At 42.6% G+C, this 18,571-nt stretch overlaps 1 protein-coding gene across 5 annotated transcripts in view; it reads left to right on the forward strand.

Moving 5' to 3' along the window:
* The window catches only part of TTC39B (tetratricopeptide repeat domain 39B), a 156,056-nt gene that overhangs the window by 84,660 nt on the left and 52,825 nt on the right, over window positions 1–18,571 (forward strand). For all 5 annotated transcript variants that reach the window (XM_002689579.7, XM_015472440.3, XM_059889400.1 and 2 more), the window contains 3 exons: window positions 9,802–9,912; window positions 13,854–13,985; window positions 15,172–15,248. In XM_002689579.7, the coding sequence (XP_002689625.3) occupies window positions 9,802–9,912; window positions 13,854–13,985; window positions 15,172–15,248 (320 nt within the window). The remainder of the gene's footprint in view (window positions 1–9,801; window positions 9,913–13,853; window positions 13,986–15,171; window positions 15,249–18,571) is intronic.

Raw genomic sequence — 18,571 nt, forward strand, 5'->3', positions numbered from 1 at the left:
TGAATGGGTGAAGCTTCATCTGTATTTACAGCCGCGCTCCGGGGCTTGCATCACTGCCTGAGTGCCACTTCCTGCAGGTCAGCAGCAGCATTAGATTCTCATAGGAGCACAAACCCTACGCGAACCTTGTGAGAATCATTCCAACACCTCCCCTAGTCATCTGTGGAAAAACTTTTCCCGGAAACCTGTCCCTGGTGCCAAAAAGGAAGAGGACAGCTATGCTAAGGCATTTAGTGAGTAGATGGCCCTGTTACGTAAAAGCTGAAACAAAACCAGATTTACCTCTTGGGTCACAACTCCCTTTGGGGCCTTTTTTATCTTAAAAATGTTTATTAATTTTATTGTAAAATAATATAACCATATTGCCAGGCATCTGGGAAGGTGGAGGGGAAGACGGAGGAAAGAATTATGAGCACTTTAATACAGACTGTTAGAATTTTGGTGTATTTCATTGCTATATCCAGTAGGCATGTGCTGCTGGATATAGGTGTGGTCACACGTTTTTCATCAAATATTTTGATTATTTTTCTTATTATATTCTTCTTGTAACTTTGACTTAAAAGGGCATTTTAAGAAATTATCAGAGAAAATTCAGTAAATATAGAAAAGCACAAAGAAGAGATAAAATATGTATTACCATCACCATAACTTTTTTTGGTGTGTATTCTTTCTTTTTCTCTTCATATATAGAGATATTATTAATAATTTTTTATGAATTGGGATCATGTTAATTTTACTCTTTGGTTACCTTTTTTAAGCATATCATGACATTTTTCCTTTCCACTGAATATGTTTTGTAATATCAAATTAGATTATTAAGTACTATTCCTCCCTGTCCATTTTAGAATTATTTTAGTCAGCTGTCTGTTTTTGCATATGTAAGTTGCTCCTTTATTGGTTATTAAGACAACTCTTTTAAGGCTTTAGTACCATGAAAGAATGCTTTCCATCTGTCCTTACATGCTTACTAAACTTTAAATTATATAGCACATCGTCAGCATTTTAGATTTTCCATTTGAAATTTCAGCTATTTTTGAGTGTTTTCACAATACTTGTGGACTTGGCCGTTTTTCTTAGGACTCAACCCCCACAATATAAGAAAGGAGTGCAATATTCTAAGGATTGAGGAATGGAGCTGGAGTTGAAAATAACTTCTTAGGATCTGAAGGCATTTATTTTCCACATTGCTTTTTTATTTCATATGTCTCTGTTCATGGAAATCTGAGCCATCTTCAGAAATATGTATTCCTCCCTCATAATTGTTCTCCAACAGATCCAATAGTTTCCTAGGTAACCACTGCTTCAACGTGTATAGTGCTGAGTTTGAAAGCTGAGATAAAATAAATTAAAAAAAGTATTACTGAAAGCAATGACGAATAAAGGGTGTATGTAGCAGTCAGAGATATAAGAGATCAGGGCTGGATCAGTAGACTGGGAATTTTCAACATACATGTAGCTGTTGAAGGCATGAACTGTACGTGCTCTTTCCAAGAGAGAGTGAAACATAGGAGAGTGGGAAAGGAGCCCCGTGAATACAGACAATGAAAGAACAACTAATGGAATGATAGCATGCTGAGCTGTGGAGGTTTGCGGGACAGGAAGATTCCATGAGATGGTGGCTGCACTATGGGCAGTGGGTTGGGGAGAGGTGAGTTCTGGAATAAGGTCTGCAAAGAGGTCTATATGGATACAGACTGGAAAGCGTCTTTTGTGTTTGTAGTTAGGTCATCAGAGACCTTTAGCTTCGACGGTTTCAAGGAAATGCGGCAGGAGCAAGGCTGTAGTGGCTGAAGATGAACTGGAGGAGAGAAGTAGGGAAAGTGAGAATCACCTCCTTTTTGAAGCTCTTGTCCATGAAGAGAAAGAGTGGGAGAGGTTCAGGAGTAAAACAAAATCAAGAAAAAGTAATCTTTTTTGCTAATTTTTAAGTAGAGATGAGTGAGGTTTGTTCATGTTTCTGAGTTGGAAAGGGGGCAGAGAGGAAGAAGTTAAAGATCTATAAAGGAAGAAACAGAAGGGAAGTGTAAGAAATAGAGTAAAGGTGTGTTCAAGTATTGCATTCATGAAAAGTGAAAGTGAAGTTGCTCAGTCGTGTCGGGACTCTTTGTGACCCCAGGGACTGTAGCCTACCAGGCTCCTCCATCCATGGGATTTTCCAGGCAAGAGTACTGGAGTGAGTTGCCATTTCCTTCTCCAATTGCATTCATAGGTTTCATTTAAAAATTAAGATTTTTCTTTAAAAAAAATTAATGAAAACTCCTACTCTGCCTTTTAATCAACAGGTTTTCTAATGCATTTGTAAAAACAAGTACTTGTAAATTTATTGTGAAACAGCCCAGAGGGACATCTGCAAAGCTGAGCAGTGTTCCAAAATTGAGCAAGTACGTGGGTAGTTAGACCTCTTAGGAAATAATAGTACCTTACCTCATGTAGTACTTATTCCTCATGTGACTATTTGTTCTACCAACTGCCAGTGTATTGCTCCTCCATACCAAGCCATGTGGTAGTCAAGGAGGGAGTTTAGTCTCTATTTCATGAGCCAGCAGTCCTGGATGACAGGTGACATACCCAAGGTGCCACAGCCACGAAGTGTTGAATTGTATCCTGGTGCTCTGTCTTCTCATTTCCTGGCCAGAGCATCTTTAATGAGCCCGTTTGCCTCCCTGGTTATATTTCCTCTCATTTGTTTAGTCGCACAAAATGCATTGACAACTGTGGTTTCTTTTGATTGTACTTCACTTTGAAAGAGCCAGGAAGGATTTCCGAAGAAGGATCCTGATGCTCAGAGGAGCGCATGGCTAACTGAAATGTCTTGCAACTCTGAAATTCTTTGAGTTCGAGTTAGTAATCTGTGTCCTTAAGGGCACTGGTAACAAAAGTTTCAGACATTTGTTAAGTTTTGTGGTCATCGCTTCAAATCTGTGGGCACACAGAAGCAGTTATGAAGTGACTTTCGGAAAGTTACAGCTTGAGAATGACCATGATGACTTCTGATTTCCAGCCCAGGGGTTTTCTTTACATCACACATCAGGCTTGAGGAGGAGGATGCCATGGTCATAAGCTTGCTGGAGATACATGGCTGTTTTTAAATAGTGTGGCTCAGAGGTTAAAGCATCTGCCTGCAATGCGGGAGACCTGGGTTCGATCCCTGGAGAAGGAAATGGCAACCCACTCCAGTATTATTGCCTGGAGAATTCCATGGATGGAGGAGCCTGGTGGGCAACAGTCCACGGGGTCGCAAAGAGTTGGACACGACTGAGAGACTTCACTTTCACTTTCAGTTGTCACTCTAGTCCAATTGGACAGGTGTGGTGGGCTGGGCAGAAGGGTTTGAACTTTATGTGATAAGTATGAGCAGCCCCTTGAGGTATGACTGAATATCTGTTTTAGGAAGAATAGTCTGAGAGTGGTATCCTGGGTGAATTAAAGCAGAATAGTATTGTCTGGGAACTTGCTGGGTCCTCCACAGGCCTACTGAGTCAGAAACTTTGGTGGTGAGGCTGAGCAGTATCTTTTAACAAGCCCTCTGGTGAGCTGTGTGTGTACAAAGTCACTTTGTCTGACTATGTCTGACTGTTTTCAACCCCTGGGCTTATAGCCTGCCAAGCTCCTCTGTCCATGGGATTCTCCAGGCAGAATCCTGGAGTGGGTTGCCTTTTCTTCCTCCCAGGCATCTTCCTGACCCAGGGATTGAACTCGCATCTCTTAGGTCTCCTGCATTGGCGGGCGGGTTCTTTACCAGTACTGCCAGGTGAGTTGAATGCACACTAAAGTTTGAGAGCCACCTAAGCAAAGTAGAATCGGGGGATTTTTAGAGACTATTTCAGAATTCAGACTTTATGTGATGAAGCTCTCAGCTACTGTGGTGGTGGCGGAAATGGACAGAACCACTGACCCCGAGATGTCTTTGAGAAGTTCTAGTCGCAGTTACACTTGCTGTCTTGGTCATTCCTCGTAGATCATAGGGTAGGACTGATATTCTGGAGGGGAAGGAGGCTTAGTTTCATCTGAACAGGTTAGTAAAGCACTAAGAAGGGTGGAGTTCATTGTGTTGGGAGGTGCCAAACACCTGCGTTTGTTTCTCCCTCTAAGCAGGGCTTGCAAATACATCCCCCCAGGGGCCAGTGTGGCCAGCTGAGATGCACAGGTGGTGGTTTGTATGGCACAGGGACCAGTATCTGTTTCCAGCCCATTTCCTGGTAACAAAAGATGAGCTGTACCGAGAGAACTGGTGGGAGTGAAATTAAGAGAACAGGTGACAGGTACGCTGGGAAACCTACTGGTTGAAGGGGAGGTGTGATGAGAAAGGGAGTGGGGATTTCAGAGCTAAAAATTGCCGTTTGCTCTTAGAGTAAAATCCATCTTCTCTGCCCCTGTGGCTTCTGGTTTCTGCCTGATTTCTATCCTCATTTCGTCTCACTGTCTGCCACGCTCACCACATGCCCAGTTTAGAATCTCTCTTTCCCCCTCAACCTACATATTCCCACGTCTGCTTTCACTCTGTAGCCCTCGATGTCCCCTCTTTGAGAGCTTTCCATGACCATCCTCTCTAATGTTGAGCCTCATCCCGCCTGCTTCCCCAGGCAGTTTCTTTTCCAGATGACTTATTGCAGGCTGAGATCATCTTCGTTACTGGTCTCCTTCAGTGTGCTGTCCCTCCTCAGGAGAATGACAGTGCTTCCACAGTCAGGAATCCTGTGGGTCTTGCTCAGTGTTGTATTCTAAAACCTAGAAGAGTGCCTGGTGCATAGTTAGAAGTCTGTAATGTTAGTTGAATGAATTTTAGGTAGAGATTTAATTGGGAGGGAGGGAAGGTGGGGAGAGAAAGTGAGGGAAGAGATACGTCTGTAGACCCTAGGCAGCAAATGACTGCTCACTGCCAGATAGTGGAGGTGTCACAGGATGAATCCAAGAGATGTTGAGGAAGTAACACTGACAAAATTCTGTGGTGGACTCATACTGGAGGTGCTAAGCAACTTACTTGTGAAGACTCTTCCTGAGAGGTTTGTTACTATGAGGTTTCTCAGAGAAACAAGACCAATAGGAGAGCTGTATCAAGAGACAGAGAGGTCGAGGGAGAGGGGAAGAGATTGATGTATTATGGGAATTGGCTCGTGGGGTTATCAAGGCCAAGAAGTCCTGGGACCTGCTGTCTGCAAACTTCAGAACCAGGAAAGCCAGGGTGCAGTTCAGCCAAGCCCGACGAGCTGGGAACCAGGAGCACAGGAGAGCAGAAGACAGATGTCCCAGCTCAGAGAGGGAAGAGATCGCGAATTCACCCTTCCTCTGCCATTGTTGTTCTGTCTTGGCTCTCAGCAGGTTGACTGATGCCCACCTACGTCGGGGAAGCCCATCTGCTTTACTCAGTTCACCAGTTCTAAGGCTGATCTCTTTCAGAATCGCTCTCACAGACACAGAAGTAGTATTGGACCAGCTATCTAGACATCCTTTACTCATGCAAATTGATGGATAAAATTAACCATCGCAATTTCTGAGCTCCGCAGCTCACTCCTTTTCCTAGAGCTTGTCTCCTGTCTGCACCGCCCTGGAAGAGAGATGCTTTCGGGTCCCATGCGTGAGGAATTTTGTTTCTGCCCAGAGCAGCATTTCTATTCCCCTCACCTGTCCACTCAGCAATACTTACTGAGTCAACAACACTTACTTACTGAGATTTACTATGTTCTAGGTACAAGCAAAGGCCCTCGGGGTGCAGCGGCGATGAAAACAACCTCCTTGCATTTCTATCCTAGAGAGAAAAGATAGCCAAAGACAACAGGTCTACAAATATAGGCACAAGATGTTTTGGATGGTAATAAATGGTATGGAGCAAACGGAACAGTGAGATGAGATGGGCTGGGATCAGCAAGGCACTCTGATTCCCTGCTTTTTGACCTGAGATCTGAACAACAAGAGGGAACCAGCCACGAGAATCCCTGGGGGCAGAGAGTGGGTGGTTCCCTGTAGCAATTTCAGAACCTGCTTCTGGAAGATGAGTAACTGAAGTGGGATTTTGTTTTCTTCCTTAAAAAATGAATATGGAGAGCACTGGTTGCTCAGAAGTTCAACTTTTGCCCATTGAAATGAAACATTGTACTGCTTGTTTCCTTACTGAGATATTTTCTTGTTAAGAAATACTTGTTTTGTTACACAAAACATTTTGATACCGGGTCCAAGCTAACTCTGCTTGCTTTGACAGGCCAGGGACTCTGAGAGACAAGGTGTTGAGGCAAGAATGACTATTCAGAAAGCCAGCTGACCGAGGAGATGGCAGATTAGTGTCTCAAAGTAACCATCTTTTTGGAGCCTAGATGCCAGGTTCTTTTTAATTAAATCTGGGAGAGAAAGAGAGAAGCCTATGAGGAACTAAAGTCAAAGGACAGAATGTAGAGGGAGAGACAGTGAAGAAGTAAAGTAAAAAGAATCTTCAGTTTTGCAAAACTGGAAGGGTCAGCCTTTGGAAAGAGTGTGTTAAATCCCTTCTATTCACAGGTGGGCAGTGTCAGATTATCTCTCTATGAGCTGAACAAAGGCTCTTTAGTTTACAGTCAGGCAGAGGGGCAGGGTCCTCTGAGGCAGGCTACTATGTATGATTATAATAACAAAAACAATGAAAAAGCAAGTCAAAGAAACAGTTTCCAACATGGAGTCCGAATTGGCTTCTCTGCAACACTTCAGAGATGGCTCTTGTTTTAAAGGGCGGACTTTCTATCAATCACAAGTAGTTTACATGATTTTCTAAAAAGGGTAAAATTATGACTCACACAGATGTAGACATGAACAGAGGTTAAAAATTTTGCTTAAATCATTAATCAGGGAGGGAACTGGGCAGATGTTAAAACAGATTCGAAGGCGATATCAAAACAGCACAAATTTATATAGGGTAAAGGAATGTTGATAATCATGATGGTGTGATCACTGACCTAGAGCCAGACATCCTGGAATGTGAAGTAAAGTGGGCCTTAGGAAGCATCATTACAAACAAAGCTAGTTGGAGGTGATGGAATTCCAGTTGAGCTATTTTCAAATCCTGAAAGATGATGCTGTGAAAGTGCTACATTCAATATGCCAGCAAATTTGGAAAACTCAGCAGTGGCCACAGGACTGGAAAAGGTCAGTTTTCATTCCAATCCCAAAGAAAGGCAATGCCAAAGAATGCTCAAACTACCGCACAATTGCATTCATCTCACACGCTAGTAAAGTAATGCTTAAAATTCTCCAAGCCAGGCTTCAGCAATACATGAACTGTGAACTTCCAGATGTTCAAGCCGGTTTTAGAAAAGGCAGAGGAACCAGAGATCAAATTGCCAACATCTGCTGGATCATCGGAAAAGCAAGAGAGTTCCAGAAAAACATCTGTTTCTGCTTTATTGACTAAGCCAAAGCCTTTGTATGGATCAAAATAAACTGTGGAAAATTCCTAAAGAGATGGGAATACCAGACCACCTGACCTGCCTCTTGAGAAACCTGTATGCAGGTCAGGAAGCAACAGTTAGAACTGGACATGGAACAACAGACTGGTTCCAAATAGGAAAAGGAGTACATCAAGGCTGTATATTGTCACCCTGTTTATTTAACGTATATGCAGAGTACATCATGAGAAATGCTGGGTTGGAGGAAGCACAAGCTGGAATCAAGATTGCCAGGAGAAATATCAATAACCTCAGATATGCAGATAACACCACCCTTATGGCAGAAAGTGAAGAGGAACTAAAGAGCCTCTTGATGAAAGCAAAAGAGGAGAGTGAAAAAGTTGGCTTAAAGCTCAACATTCAGAAAACGAAGATCATGGCATCTGGTCCCATCACTTCATGGGAAATAGATGGGGAAACAGTGGAAACAGTGGCTGACTTTATTTTTCGGGGCTCCAAAATCACTGCAGATGGTGACTGCAGCCTTGAAATTAAAAGACGCTTACTCCTTGGAAGGAAAGTTATGACCAACCTAGACAGCATATTAAAAAGCAGAGACATTACTTTGCCAACAAAGGTCCATCTAGTCAAGGCTATGGTTTTTCCTGTGGTCATGTATGGATGTGAGAGTTGGACTGTGAAGAAAGCTGAGTGCCGAAGAATTGATGCTTTTGAACTGTGGTGTTGGAGAAGACTCTTGAGAGTCCCTTGGACTGCAAGGAGATCCAACCAGTCCATTCTAAAGGAGATCAGTCCTGGGTGTTCATTGGAAGGACTGATGCTGAAGCTGAAACTCCAATACTTTGGCCACCTGATGCGAAGCTGGCTCATTTGAAAGGACCCTGATGCTGGAAAAGATTGAGGGCAGGAGGAGAAGGGGACAACAGATGGTTGGATGGCATCACTGATGCAATGGACATGAGTTTGGGTGGACTCCAGGAGTTGGTGATGGACGGGGGCCTGGCGTGTTGCGGTTCATGGGGTCGAGAAGAGTCGGACAGGAGACTGAGCCACTGAACTGAATTGAAAGGAATGTTGAAATGAATGTGCAAATTCAGGCAAAACTGGCTTCTTCCCTAGTGGAGGCAGGAAGTCAATTGAAGGCTGGGACAGAATTGTTACTTGTTACTTGTTAAGTAACAAGTTCAATAGTGGAAATTTGAAGATCTGATTGTTTTTATTAAACTCTTTGTGAATTGGGCAGAATCCCAATTAGCATTTGAAAGGAGCTCCTTCAGGCTGCAGGAAAGGAAAGGTTTTTCAAAGCAGAGAGGAAAACAGGGGAAAGAAGGAAGTTATTAGCCAAGAATGCATTGTTTTAGGCTAGGTTTCTCCTAAGGGGGAGTAGGAGGGGCCTTTCAGCAGATTTCCTAGTGCTGCTCAGGATATTCTAGGTTAGCTGGTTATAGGTCACATTCTTGGAGAAGATTGAAACTGATTGGTTAACTCCTGGTGAGTCTTAGCGTAAGTGACTCCATCTTGGGCCTGTTGTCTCTCTTTAAACACAGATCTGTAGACAACAGTTATTTTGCAATAATCTGGTGGAGTCTTCTTTAGATTTTGAACAATGCAGTTTTCCACCAACCACATTCTTGAGTGCATGCGTGCATGTTCAGTCGCTCAGTCATGTTCAACTCTGTGAACCCATGGACTGTAACGCACCATACTTCTCTGTCCATGGGACTTCCCAGGCAAGAATACTGGGGTGGGTTGCCATTTCCTCCTCCAGGGGATCTTCCTGATCCAGGGATGGAACCTGAGTCTCCTGCATTGGCCGGTAGATTCTTTACCACTGCATCACCTGGGAAGCCTGAAGCACATTCTTACCCCTACGTAATCAAACTAAGACAGAATAACCTCTGCTTCCGCTCATGGATAGAGATGGTGCCTATACTTGTGGGTTTTGGAGTGGTGGGGGTAATTAATCATTCATTAAGTGACTGCTATGAGCAGTCCATGCGGTCGCTAGGAGTCTGACACGACTGAGCGACTTCACTTTCACTTTTCACTTTCATGCATTGGAGAAGGAAATGGCAACCCACTCCAGTGTTCTTGCCTGGAGAATCCCAGGGACGGGGGAGCCTGATGGGCTGCTGTCTCTGGGGTTGCAGAGAGTCAGACACGACTGAAGTGACTTAGCAGCAGCAGCTATGAGCATTAATTGTCAATTGGTTCCATTCTTGAAACAGTCCCATGAAGTAGGTGGTAGTGTTCCTATTTTCCAGATGAGAAAGTTAAGTTTCAAGGGTTAAAGACATAAATAGTAAGTGGCAGAGTTAGAATTCTAGTCTTTTTGTCTCCAAATTATACATACCCACACACTCCCTGTGATGACTGCTACAAGTAAAAACTGTAAAAATTCTGTGTATTTTTTTTTCTTCTTGATCTTTAGGTCACTATCAACTAAGGTGGATCTTAGGAGTGGCCTCGAAGAATGTGCGATTGCATTGAACTTATTTCTAAGTAACAAATTTACAGATGCCTTAGAGTTGCTTCGACCATGGTAATTAATTTTCTTTTGTATAAAATATGTTTTTCATATGTTTTTGATGATTCTGTCTCTGATGTCATACTTTTCAGTTAATTTTTCTGCATTTCCATCTGAATATTTATAAGCTAATTTTGTTGAGACTTCTTTTGATTGGTTTAATATCCAGTTAACAAACCTATCTTATCACCTTTAATCATTAGAGCGTTTCTGATTCTTTCTCCTGTCTTTTTCTATACTTGTTCAAATAATGTCATCTTCTTAGTTTTGTAGAGCTTCACTTGGTTTTCTTCAGTGAAATATTTTTATGGGTATTCCTCTGAACTTAAATCTGGTTGAGAAAAGTTATTTGAAATGGACATGGGAAGAACTAAAATATGCTAATCTCGGAGGCTAAAAAGAAATTCAAGATAATGAAAATATTCTTGGGACTCCTGATTTATGTGATGAATCAGTTTCATTTCAGTTAACAGCGCTGACGTGCAGGCTCAGTCGTGTCTGACTCTGCAACCCCATGGACTGTAGCCGATGAGGCTCTTCTGTCTGAGGCATTTCCTAGGCAAGAATACTGGACTGGGGTGCCGTTTCCTCCTCCAGGGGGTCTTCCCAACCCTGTGGATTGAACCTGCATCTCCTGCATTAGCAGTCAGATTCTTTACCACTGAGCTATCTGGGAAGCCCCATTTCACTGAATAGTACCTATCAATTTTGATGATGTAGCAGGAAAACCTATGCTTAGCCTTGTTCCTAGGTCTATTGTGACCCTAGTGTCCATCTGTACAGTGTGACTAGAGCTTGACAGGAATAATCGTACCTCATGTGGAGAAGGCGATGGCACCCCACTCCAGTGCTCTTGCCTGGAAAATCCCATGGATGGAGGAGCCTGGTGGGCTGCAGTCCATGGGGTCGTGAAGAGTCAGACACGACTGAGCAACTTCCCTTTCACTTTTCACTTTCCTGCATTGGAGAAGGAAACGGCAACCTACTCCAGTGTTCTTGCCTGGAGAATCCCAGGGACGGGGGAGCCTGGTGGGCTGCAGTCCATGGGGTCATGAAGAGTCAGACACGACTGAGCAACTTCCCTTTCACTTTTCACTTTCCTGCATTGGAGAAGGAAACGGCAACCTACTCCAGTGTTCTTGCCTGGAGAATCCCAGGGACGGGGGAGCCTGGTGGGCTGCAGTCCATGGGGTTGTGAAGAGTCGGACACGACTGAGCGACTTCACTTTCACTTTCACTTTCATGCCTTCAAACACAGTCACTGACCTGGATGAAACTTAGACCTCCTATAATAATTTCAAGACGGTTACCTTGTGGGCACAGGAGCGGGACTCTTTCCTTTGAGGAGTCAGTAGGGTGGGGAGGGTGATGTGACTCTAGTCATTGACATTGATTCTTAGAAATTACAGTAAGTCCCCTACATACAGACAGATTCTGTTCTGAGAGTGTGTTCTAAGTCTAGTTTGTTCGTAGACAACTCACACAATTCTCTATATAATACTGTACTGTAATACATTTATACTTTGCACACAAATAATATATGAAAAACCAAAAAAATAAAACATTTTTAGTTTTACACTACAGTACCTTGAAAAGTAGTGGCAACCCACTCCTGTATTTGCCTGGAGAATTCCATGGACGGAGGAGCCTGGGGGGCTACAGTCCACGGAGTCGCAAAGAGTCGAACACGACTGAGCGACTTCACTTGCTCACTAATCTTGAAAAGTACCGTAGTACAGTTCAACAGCTGGCATCCAGGGGCCGGCATCCAGTGAACAGGCAGGAAGAGTTACTGACTGGAGGAGGGAGAGGAGGTGGGCAATGCCAGAGCTAAAGGATCATCAGAGATAGGAGATGGAGGGCAAGCTGAAATTTTACTGATTCCTGATGTTGGTAGAACACACATTCGAATCTTAGAAAGTTCTCAACTTAAAGATTCGTACATAGGGGACTTAAAGTAATGTGCCTACTGAGGCGGTGGTAATTCTGAGATTTAGATGAGTTGCAATTAGTTAGCAATTCAGAGGTTAGCAACAGACAACAAAATAGATGGTGAAGCCCCTGGCCTAAGGAAGTTGCCCAGTGCTGCCTCCATCCAACACTCACATTTTCTACCTTGCCGGTTGCTACCTTTTCCCCTCTGTCTTCTTTAGTCCTTCAGATCTCTGTCTGTCCTTCAGATCATCTTCTATCTCTGTATCCATCTGTCTTCCTCTCTCCCTCCTTCTCTCTCTCTGCCAGTCATTCTCTCCTTATTTCCCCTCTCTTATTCTTCCTGCCTGTCTCCTGTGTTTTTTATTCAAAAAGTCTTTCTTCCTCTTCCACTGACACGCAGCTGGTTATAATATCGAATGAAATAAACAACATGATCTTATATTTAGTCTAGTTTTATATCCTCTGATCTTTCTGAATGTTTCACTGTTAAACATGTTTTTTTTTTTTCCCCCACTCAAATACTTTTTTTTCCTCTTGGAAAAGCTTTTGCTTTGAAATGTGAGAATTACACAGCATTATAAATCAACTATGCATGTGTGCTGCGTGCTGAGCCCCTTCAGTCGTGTCCAACTCTTTGCGACCCCATGGACTGTAACTACCAGGCTCCTCTGTCCGTGGGATTTCCCAGGCAAGAATACTGGAGTAGATTGCCATTTCCTCCTCCAGGGGATCTTCCCGACCCAGGGATGGAACCAAGTCTTCTGTGGCTCCCGCATTGCATGTGGATTCTTTACCCCTGAGCCACTGGGGAAGCCCCTGTAAATCAACTATACTTCAATACAGAATTTTTTTTTAAAAAAGGTGACGTTTAAAAACTACAATTACTGATTTACATTGGGTTGCTCTTATTCCTTGCATGTTGTTTGTTTGTTTTCTTTTTTGAATCAGCAGTGCCCTCACTGTTTGGGACTAACTGCAGATTCTGAAAGGATGTTTAGACTCTTTCTGGTGGAGAAGGAATAACGTGGATTGTATTTGTTTTGCAGAGCAGCAGGCTGTTGTATATTGTATTTGAATTAAAAACAAAACCATACATTATTATTGTAAATCTTATAATTAACTAATGAACATAGCTTGAGAAGTTTTGAGGAAAGAGATAGTGAGGTTTTCACAGCCTGAGAGTCTGGGTTGTGCCATCCGTTCAGACTAAATGTCCTTAAGAATTTAAGCAGTTCTTACTGATAATATGAATCATCAAGAACTTTAATCAGGATTCCTAGATAATGAGGTGAGATTTGGTAAGAAGTCTACCATGAAGTTTTGTCTGGGCCCTTTGTGGCTGACCTGACTGATTGCCCAAATCTTGCTTCCTCATGGCCTCTGCCTGGGAGAAGGGAGGGGATGGTTTTAAACAAGCCTTATCTTTCATAATTTCTGTGTCACAAAATATATTTTCAATGGCTTTTATTTTACACTTATTTCAGAGCTAAGGACTGCTTCTGTACAAGTGGGAAAAATTAGGATTGCTTAGAAGCATTTTCTAAGAAATGAGTCGGCAGGCTGCCCCCTTGTGCTCAAACAGGGAAAAGCATACATCACTTTCTGCTTCAACCTGGCAAGTTTCCAGCTTCCTGCCTTCACTTTCACTGTTCACTTTCATGCATTGGAGAAGGAAATGGCAACCCACTCCAGTGTTCTTGCCTGGAGAATCCCAGGGACGGGGGAGCCTGGTGGGCTGCCGTCTATGGGGTCGCACAGAGTCGGACACGACTGAAGCGACTTAGCAGCACCAGCAGCAGCAGCAGCAGCCTGGACTTGAACTGGAAAGTCCCCAGTGCTTGAGCTTTTTTGGGCGTATCTTTCGTAGTCCACGTTATTTCAGTAATTGTGGTGGAGGAGTAAAAGTCGTTACTGTGAAAGTGATGCCTTGGATGAACTAGAATTTCTTGTGGTTATTGTCAGATGAAACCTGAATTCTTTTCAGTTGAATTGAAATGCAGTCATTTCCATGTTCTTCCCAGGGCCAAGGAGAGCATGTACCATGCCTTGGGCTACAGTACCATCGTGGTGTTGCAGGCTGTCATGACCTTCGAGCAACAGGACATCCAAAACGGCATTTCTGCCATGAAGGACGCCTTACAAACCTGCCAGAAGTATGAGCTGAGTAATTAAATACTTGAGATACACCTAAAAAACCTTTCTGTCTGTGTGACAAAATGGATGTACTTTGCTTCACTGAGAGCTCTGTTGGAAGTTGGCCATGGTTATGGAAAAGGACTTAGAGCATCAAAGCTTCCTGGCCTCCCGTACTTTTATGAGAGATTAAAAATATTTCCCCTAAGGAATTATCCTATGATGCTGGTGTGGCTGAGCACATGGCATCCTTACCGTACTGTTTCCTTTTTGGTATTTGAGCTACGGAAAAGTACTGAGAATTTCAGTGGGTTTAGCAGCAAGCATCTCTTGGGGTCCCCCTGGTGGACAGAATAGGTACTGCATGTTGGCCTGGTACTCCAGGCCAACCAAGGAGCATTTTTTATGAGGGAAATGCTGTAAATGCAGAAGCGGGTCTTTTATTTGCCTAAATGGCCATATTTGAACAATTTTGCTTGGTGGAAATGACATGGAGTTTCAGTTTTGTGTGTATATGAAGCCTCTAGTAGAAGCCGTTAATTAGCATTGGTGAATTTTAACAGTGAAATTATGCCCTCTTGTAATTATGTCTCTAGCCCCTCAAATGAAGAGAGTTTCCAAACACTGCACTCTAACTCCATTTTTAACCAGTGGTGAAGTGACCCTTAACCACAAAAACACTGATTTTAGCCATAGAGATCAGAGAAGGGGCATGACAGAGTTAGTATTGACTGTTGGTTTGGTTTAATCACTAAGTCGTGTCCGACTCTTACAACCCCATGGACTGTACCCTGGCCAGGCTCCTCTGTGCATGGGGTTCTCCAGGCAAGAATACTGGAGTGGGTTGCCATTTCCTTCTCCAGGCATCTTCCTGACCCAGGGATTAAACCTGGGCCTCCTGCACTGCAGGCAGTTCACCAGCTGAGCTCCCAGGAAGCTCCCAGTACTGACTGTTATATGTAGGTTTGTCCACACACATAAACATGTTCAGTGAGCTTGGATTAAATGCCCACAGGGTGCCAGTGCTTGGAACTGGGTGTGCAGGTTTCAAAATGGTGATCTCTGCCCTGCAGACTTTAGGGTTTAGAATTCTGTTTCTGGTGACCCTTTGTTGTGATTACAGCTGAAATGGATATGAAATGAAAATGTGCTTGATTTATTACTTTTTTCTTTCTACTTCTCATCTCTTCTACGTATTCTGTGCAGATACAGGAAGAAATGCACAGTTGTAGAGTCTTTCTCAAGTCTTCTTTCAAGAGGATCTTTGGAACAGCTGACTGAAGGTAAGGGGCATTTAAAGATTGGGTATTTTCCTTTCTTTGAAAAATTAAAGCATGGTTATGCTCATAAAATCCAACATTGAAGTGAATAAGATAAGTAAATGGAATGTCTTTTCCTCCTCGCCATCATTACTCACCCTCCAGAAGTAACCGCTGTTAGCAGTTGGTTTTCATGCCTTGCACACTCTTCTCTGTACATATACAAATATATGCAGAACATAGACATAGGATTTTTATAGTAATTCATTATTATTCATTTTTTGCAAGTGTAGAAACATGTGATACATGTGCTACAGTGTGATTTTTTGGCATTGACTTTTTCCAGGTCAACACATATAAATTGTACTTCATTCTACTTAATAGCCATGTAGCATTCATTAGGACAAATACCATAAATTAGTTTTTCTGTATCGAAGGACAGTTATATTGGTTTTTTTCGCTATTAAAAATAATGCTGTCCGAAAATTCTTGTACCTATAACTTCATGCATTTTTGCTAGTATTTCATAGGATAGTTTGCTAAAAGTGGAGTTACTGGGTCTGAGGGTTTGAAAATAGAAAACATTTATAGATCTCACCAATTTTTCTCTGAAGAATTAGGTCAGTTTATAGTCTTCTCATCCATGTGTGAGAGTTTCCGTTTTTCTATAAGCTATTCATTTTTTTCTCAAGGTCAGTAATTTTGATACCTTTAAAATAATGATGATGTTTTACAGTATAGAAACTGTTTGGTTTGTAAACATTTAGGACTACTAGAATTCAGGAATGTCCTAAATGTTCACATTTCGGACTATTAGAATCCAACATATCTTCAGCATGTTGATCAGATGGCTGGGAGAAATTGACTCCTTTTGCTGTTTCCTTGATGTTCCCACAGAGATTAGGGCAGAAGTTCCATGATGAGTCCTGTCATATTAGCATTATGCTCTAGTCAGAATGGTTTATAAGGAAGGAGCATTGCAGTACTCCTGTAGCAGAGAAAACGTCCTTCAAATGTGGCCAGTGTCTAACAGAGCCTCTGTCATCTGAGGAGGGCTTGTGCCTGTGTTATCACTGTCAGACTAGTTCTCTGGAGGAGGTAACACGAAATTGTCAAAGAAGCCAGTTAAGGCAAGAGCAATTCTGGATAATGCGGTCCATCGTTCCTAGTGGTCAAGTCTGTGCTAGACACAGTTTTTAGTGTGTTTCACTGTAAAGTTTTCTTTGCTTTGTTAGAAGATTATTATCAACTTGCTGTGGACTTTGGAAAACGTGGGCTTATTGTGTGTGTGTGTGTGTGTGTGTGTGTGTGTGTGTGTGCGCGCGCGCTCAGTCATCTCCAACTCTTTGTGACCCTGTGGACTGTAGTCTGCCAGGCTCCTCTGTCCTTGGGATTCTCCAGGCAAGATTACTGGAGTTAGTTGCCATTTCCTCCTCCAGGGCATCTTCTTGACCTAGGGATCGAACCCATGTCTCCTGTGTCTCCTGCATTGGCAGGCGGATTCTTTACTGCTGAGCCACCGGGGAGGCCCACCCTGTGTAACCTCCTTTTTATAGACTAGAAACTGAGGATCAGGGGGATTAGACAAATGGTCCAAGGTTACCCGCCTAGCAGAGCCGTGTTCAGACCTGACCTGCCTTTCCCTAAGCCACAGTTGTTTCCCCTGTTTCCCGCAACTTCTGCAGGTGGGTAGAAACATGTGGGTGAAGGAAATGGTAAATTATTTCTGTGTTAGACATCTTAAAAATAGGTGGTACTGTGTTCTTATCTCTTTATTCTGTCTTTGGGCATGGCATGGGAAGTATTAAAAAGTAAACAGTAATAAGATACCACTACACAGTGTCCAGGAGATGGTGAGGGACAGGGAGACCTGGCCTGCTGCAGTCCATGGGGTCGTAAAGAGTCAGACACGACTGAGTGACTCAACAACAACAACGCAGTGTCCAAAATCCAGAACACAGAGACCAGCAAGTGTTGGTGAGGATGTGGAGGGACAGGAACACTCATTCGTGGCTGGTCAGAGTGCAAAATGGTGCAGCCACTTTGCAAGATAGTATGACAGTTTCTTATAAAACTAACAGCTGAAAACTTGTGTTGACACAAAAATCTGCAAAGAAATATTTATGGCAGCTTTATTCAGCATTGCCAAAACTTGACCTTCACTAGGTGAATGGATGAAGTATGGTACATCCAGACAGAAAAATATTATTCAGTGCTACAAAGAAATGAGCTATCAAGCCATGAAAAGATTCGGGGGAACCTTAAATGCATATTCCTAAGGGAAAGACAACCATCTGAAAAAGGCTACCTACTGTATGATTCTAAGTATATAAGATTCTTGGAAAGGTTGAACTGTGGAGACAGTAAAAAGATCAGTCGTTGTCAGGGGATGGGGTGGAGGGATGATTAGGTGGAATACAGAGAGAGATTTTTAGGGCAGTGAAATCATGATGGTTAAATACATGTCATTATACGTTTGTCCAGACCCATAGAATGTATCCCAGCAAGGGTGGGTCCTAGTGAGCACTATGGCAGAATTATGATATGTTAGTGGAGGTGCACCAGTTGTAACAAACGTGCCCTTGGGAGAGCATGTTGATCATAGGTGAGTTTGTGCATGTTGGGGGAAGCCAGGGAGCAAGGGATATATGGGAAATCTCTCTACCGTTCCCTCAATTTTCCTGTGAACCTAAAACTGCTCAAAAAAAATAAGATCCTAATTTAAAAATTATGAAAATACATCAGCCTGTGACTTTATTCTGAAATAAGGTTTATTTAGACTTCCATGTCTGAAAGCATGCTTAGCTAACACTTCACTGCATAATGAAGATATTCCCTTCAGTGAACTAAGGAATTTATAATTAAGAGATGTGCTGGTAGGTACCTACTTGTAAATGCCAAATGCCTAATTTTGAAAGCTAAGGGCTGCCCAATATAAATCAATCTGAGTGAAGAGATAAGACTTTTATAAATTAAGTTGCATTTATTCCTAATGAATTTGGCTGTCACTGCAATCCAAACAGACTTTGTGTTCAAGGGAGCATGTCAAAACATCGTAGATTTAGTGTGCAATTTGTTTTCCCTATAGGTAATTTCCATTTCTATCCTTGAGTGGCTCGTGGTTTGTAGGAGTAAGGATATTTAATTAAACTTTTTGTGGATTGAAGATAGGGCACACCCATTCTTCTCATGGCTGGCATATTAAATGGCTTTCAAATTGTCTTTAAAAACACATGTTTGTATACAGTTCTTAGAATGTAAGAGGGATTTAATTCAAAGAGTCATTATACATAGAAAATACAGTTCAAACTTTCTTGCCTTTTATCTCTGCCTTCCTGTTATGTCCT

This window comes from Bos taurus, chromosome 8, assembly GCF_002263795.3.
Source record: "Bos taurus isolate L1 Dominette 01449 registration number 42190680 breed Hereford chromosome 8, ARS-UCD2.0, whole genome shotgun sequence".
Classification (NCBI taxonomy): Eukaryota; Metazoa; Chordata; class Mammalia; order Artiodactyla; family Bovidae; genus Bos; species Bos taurus.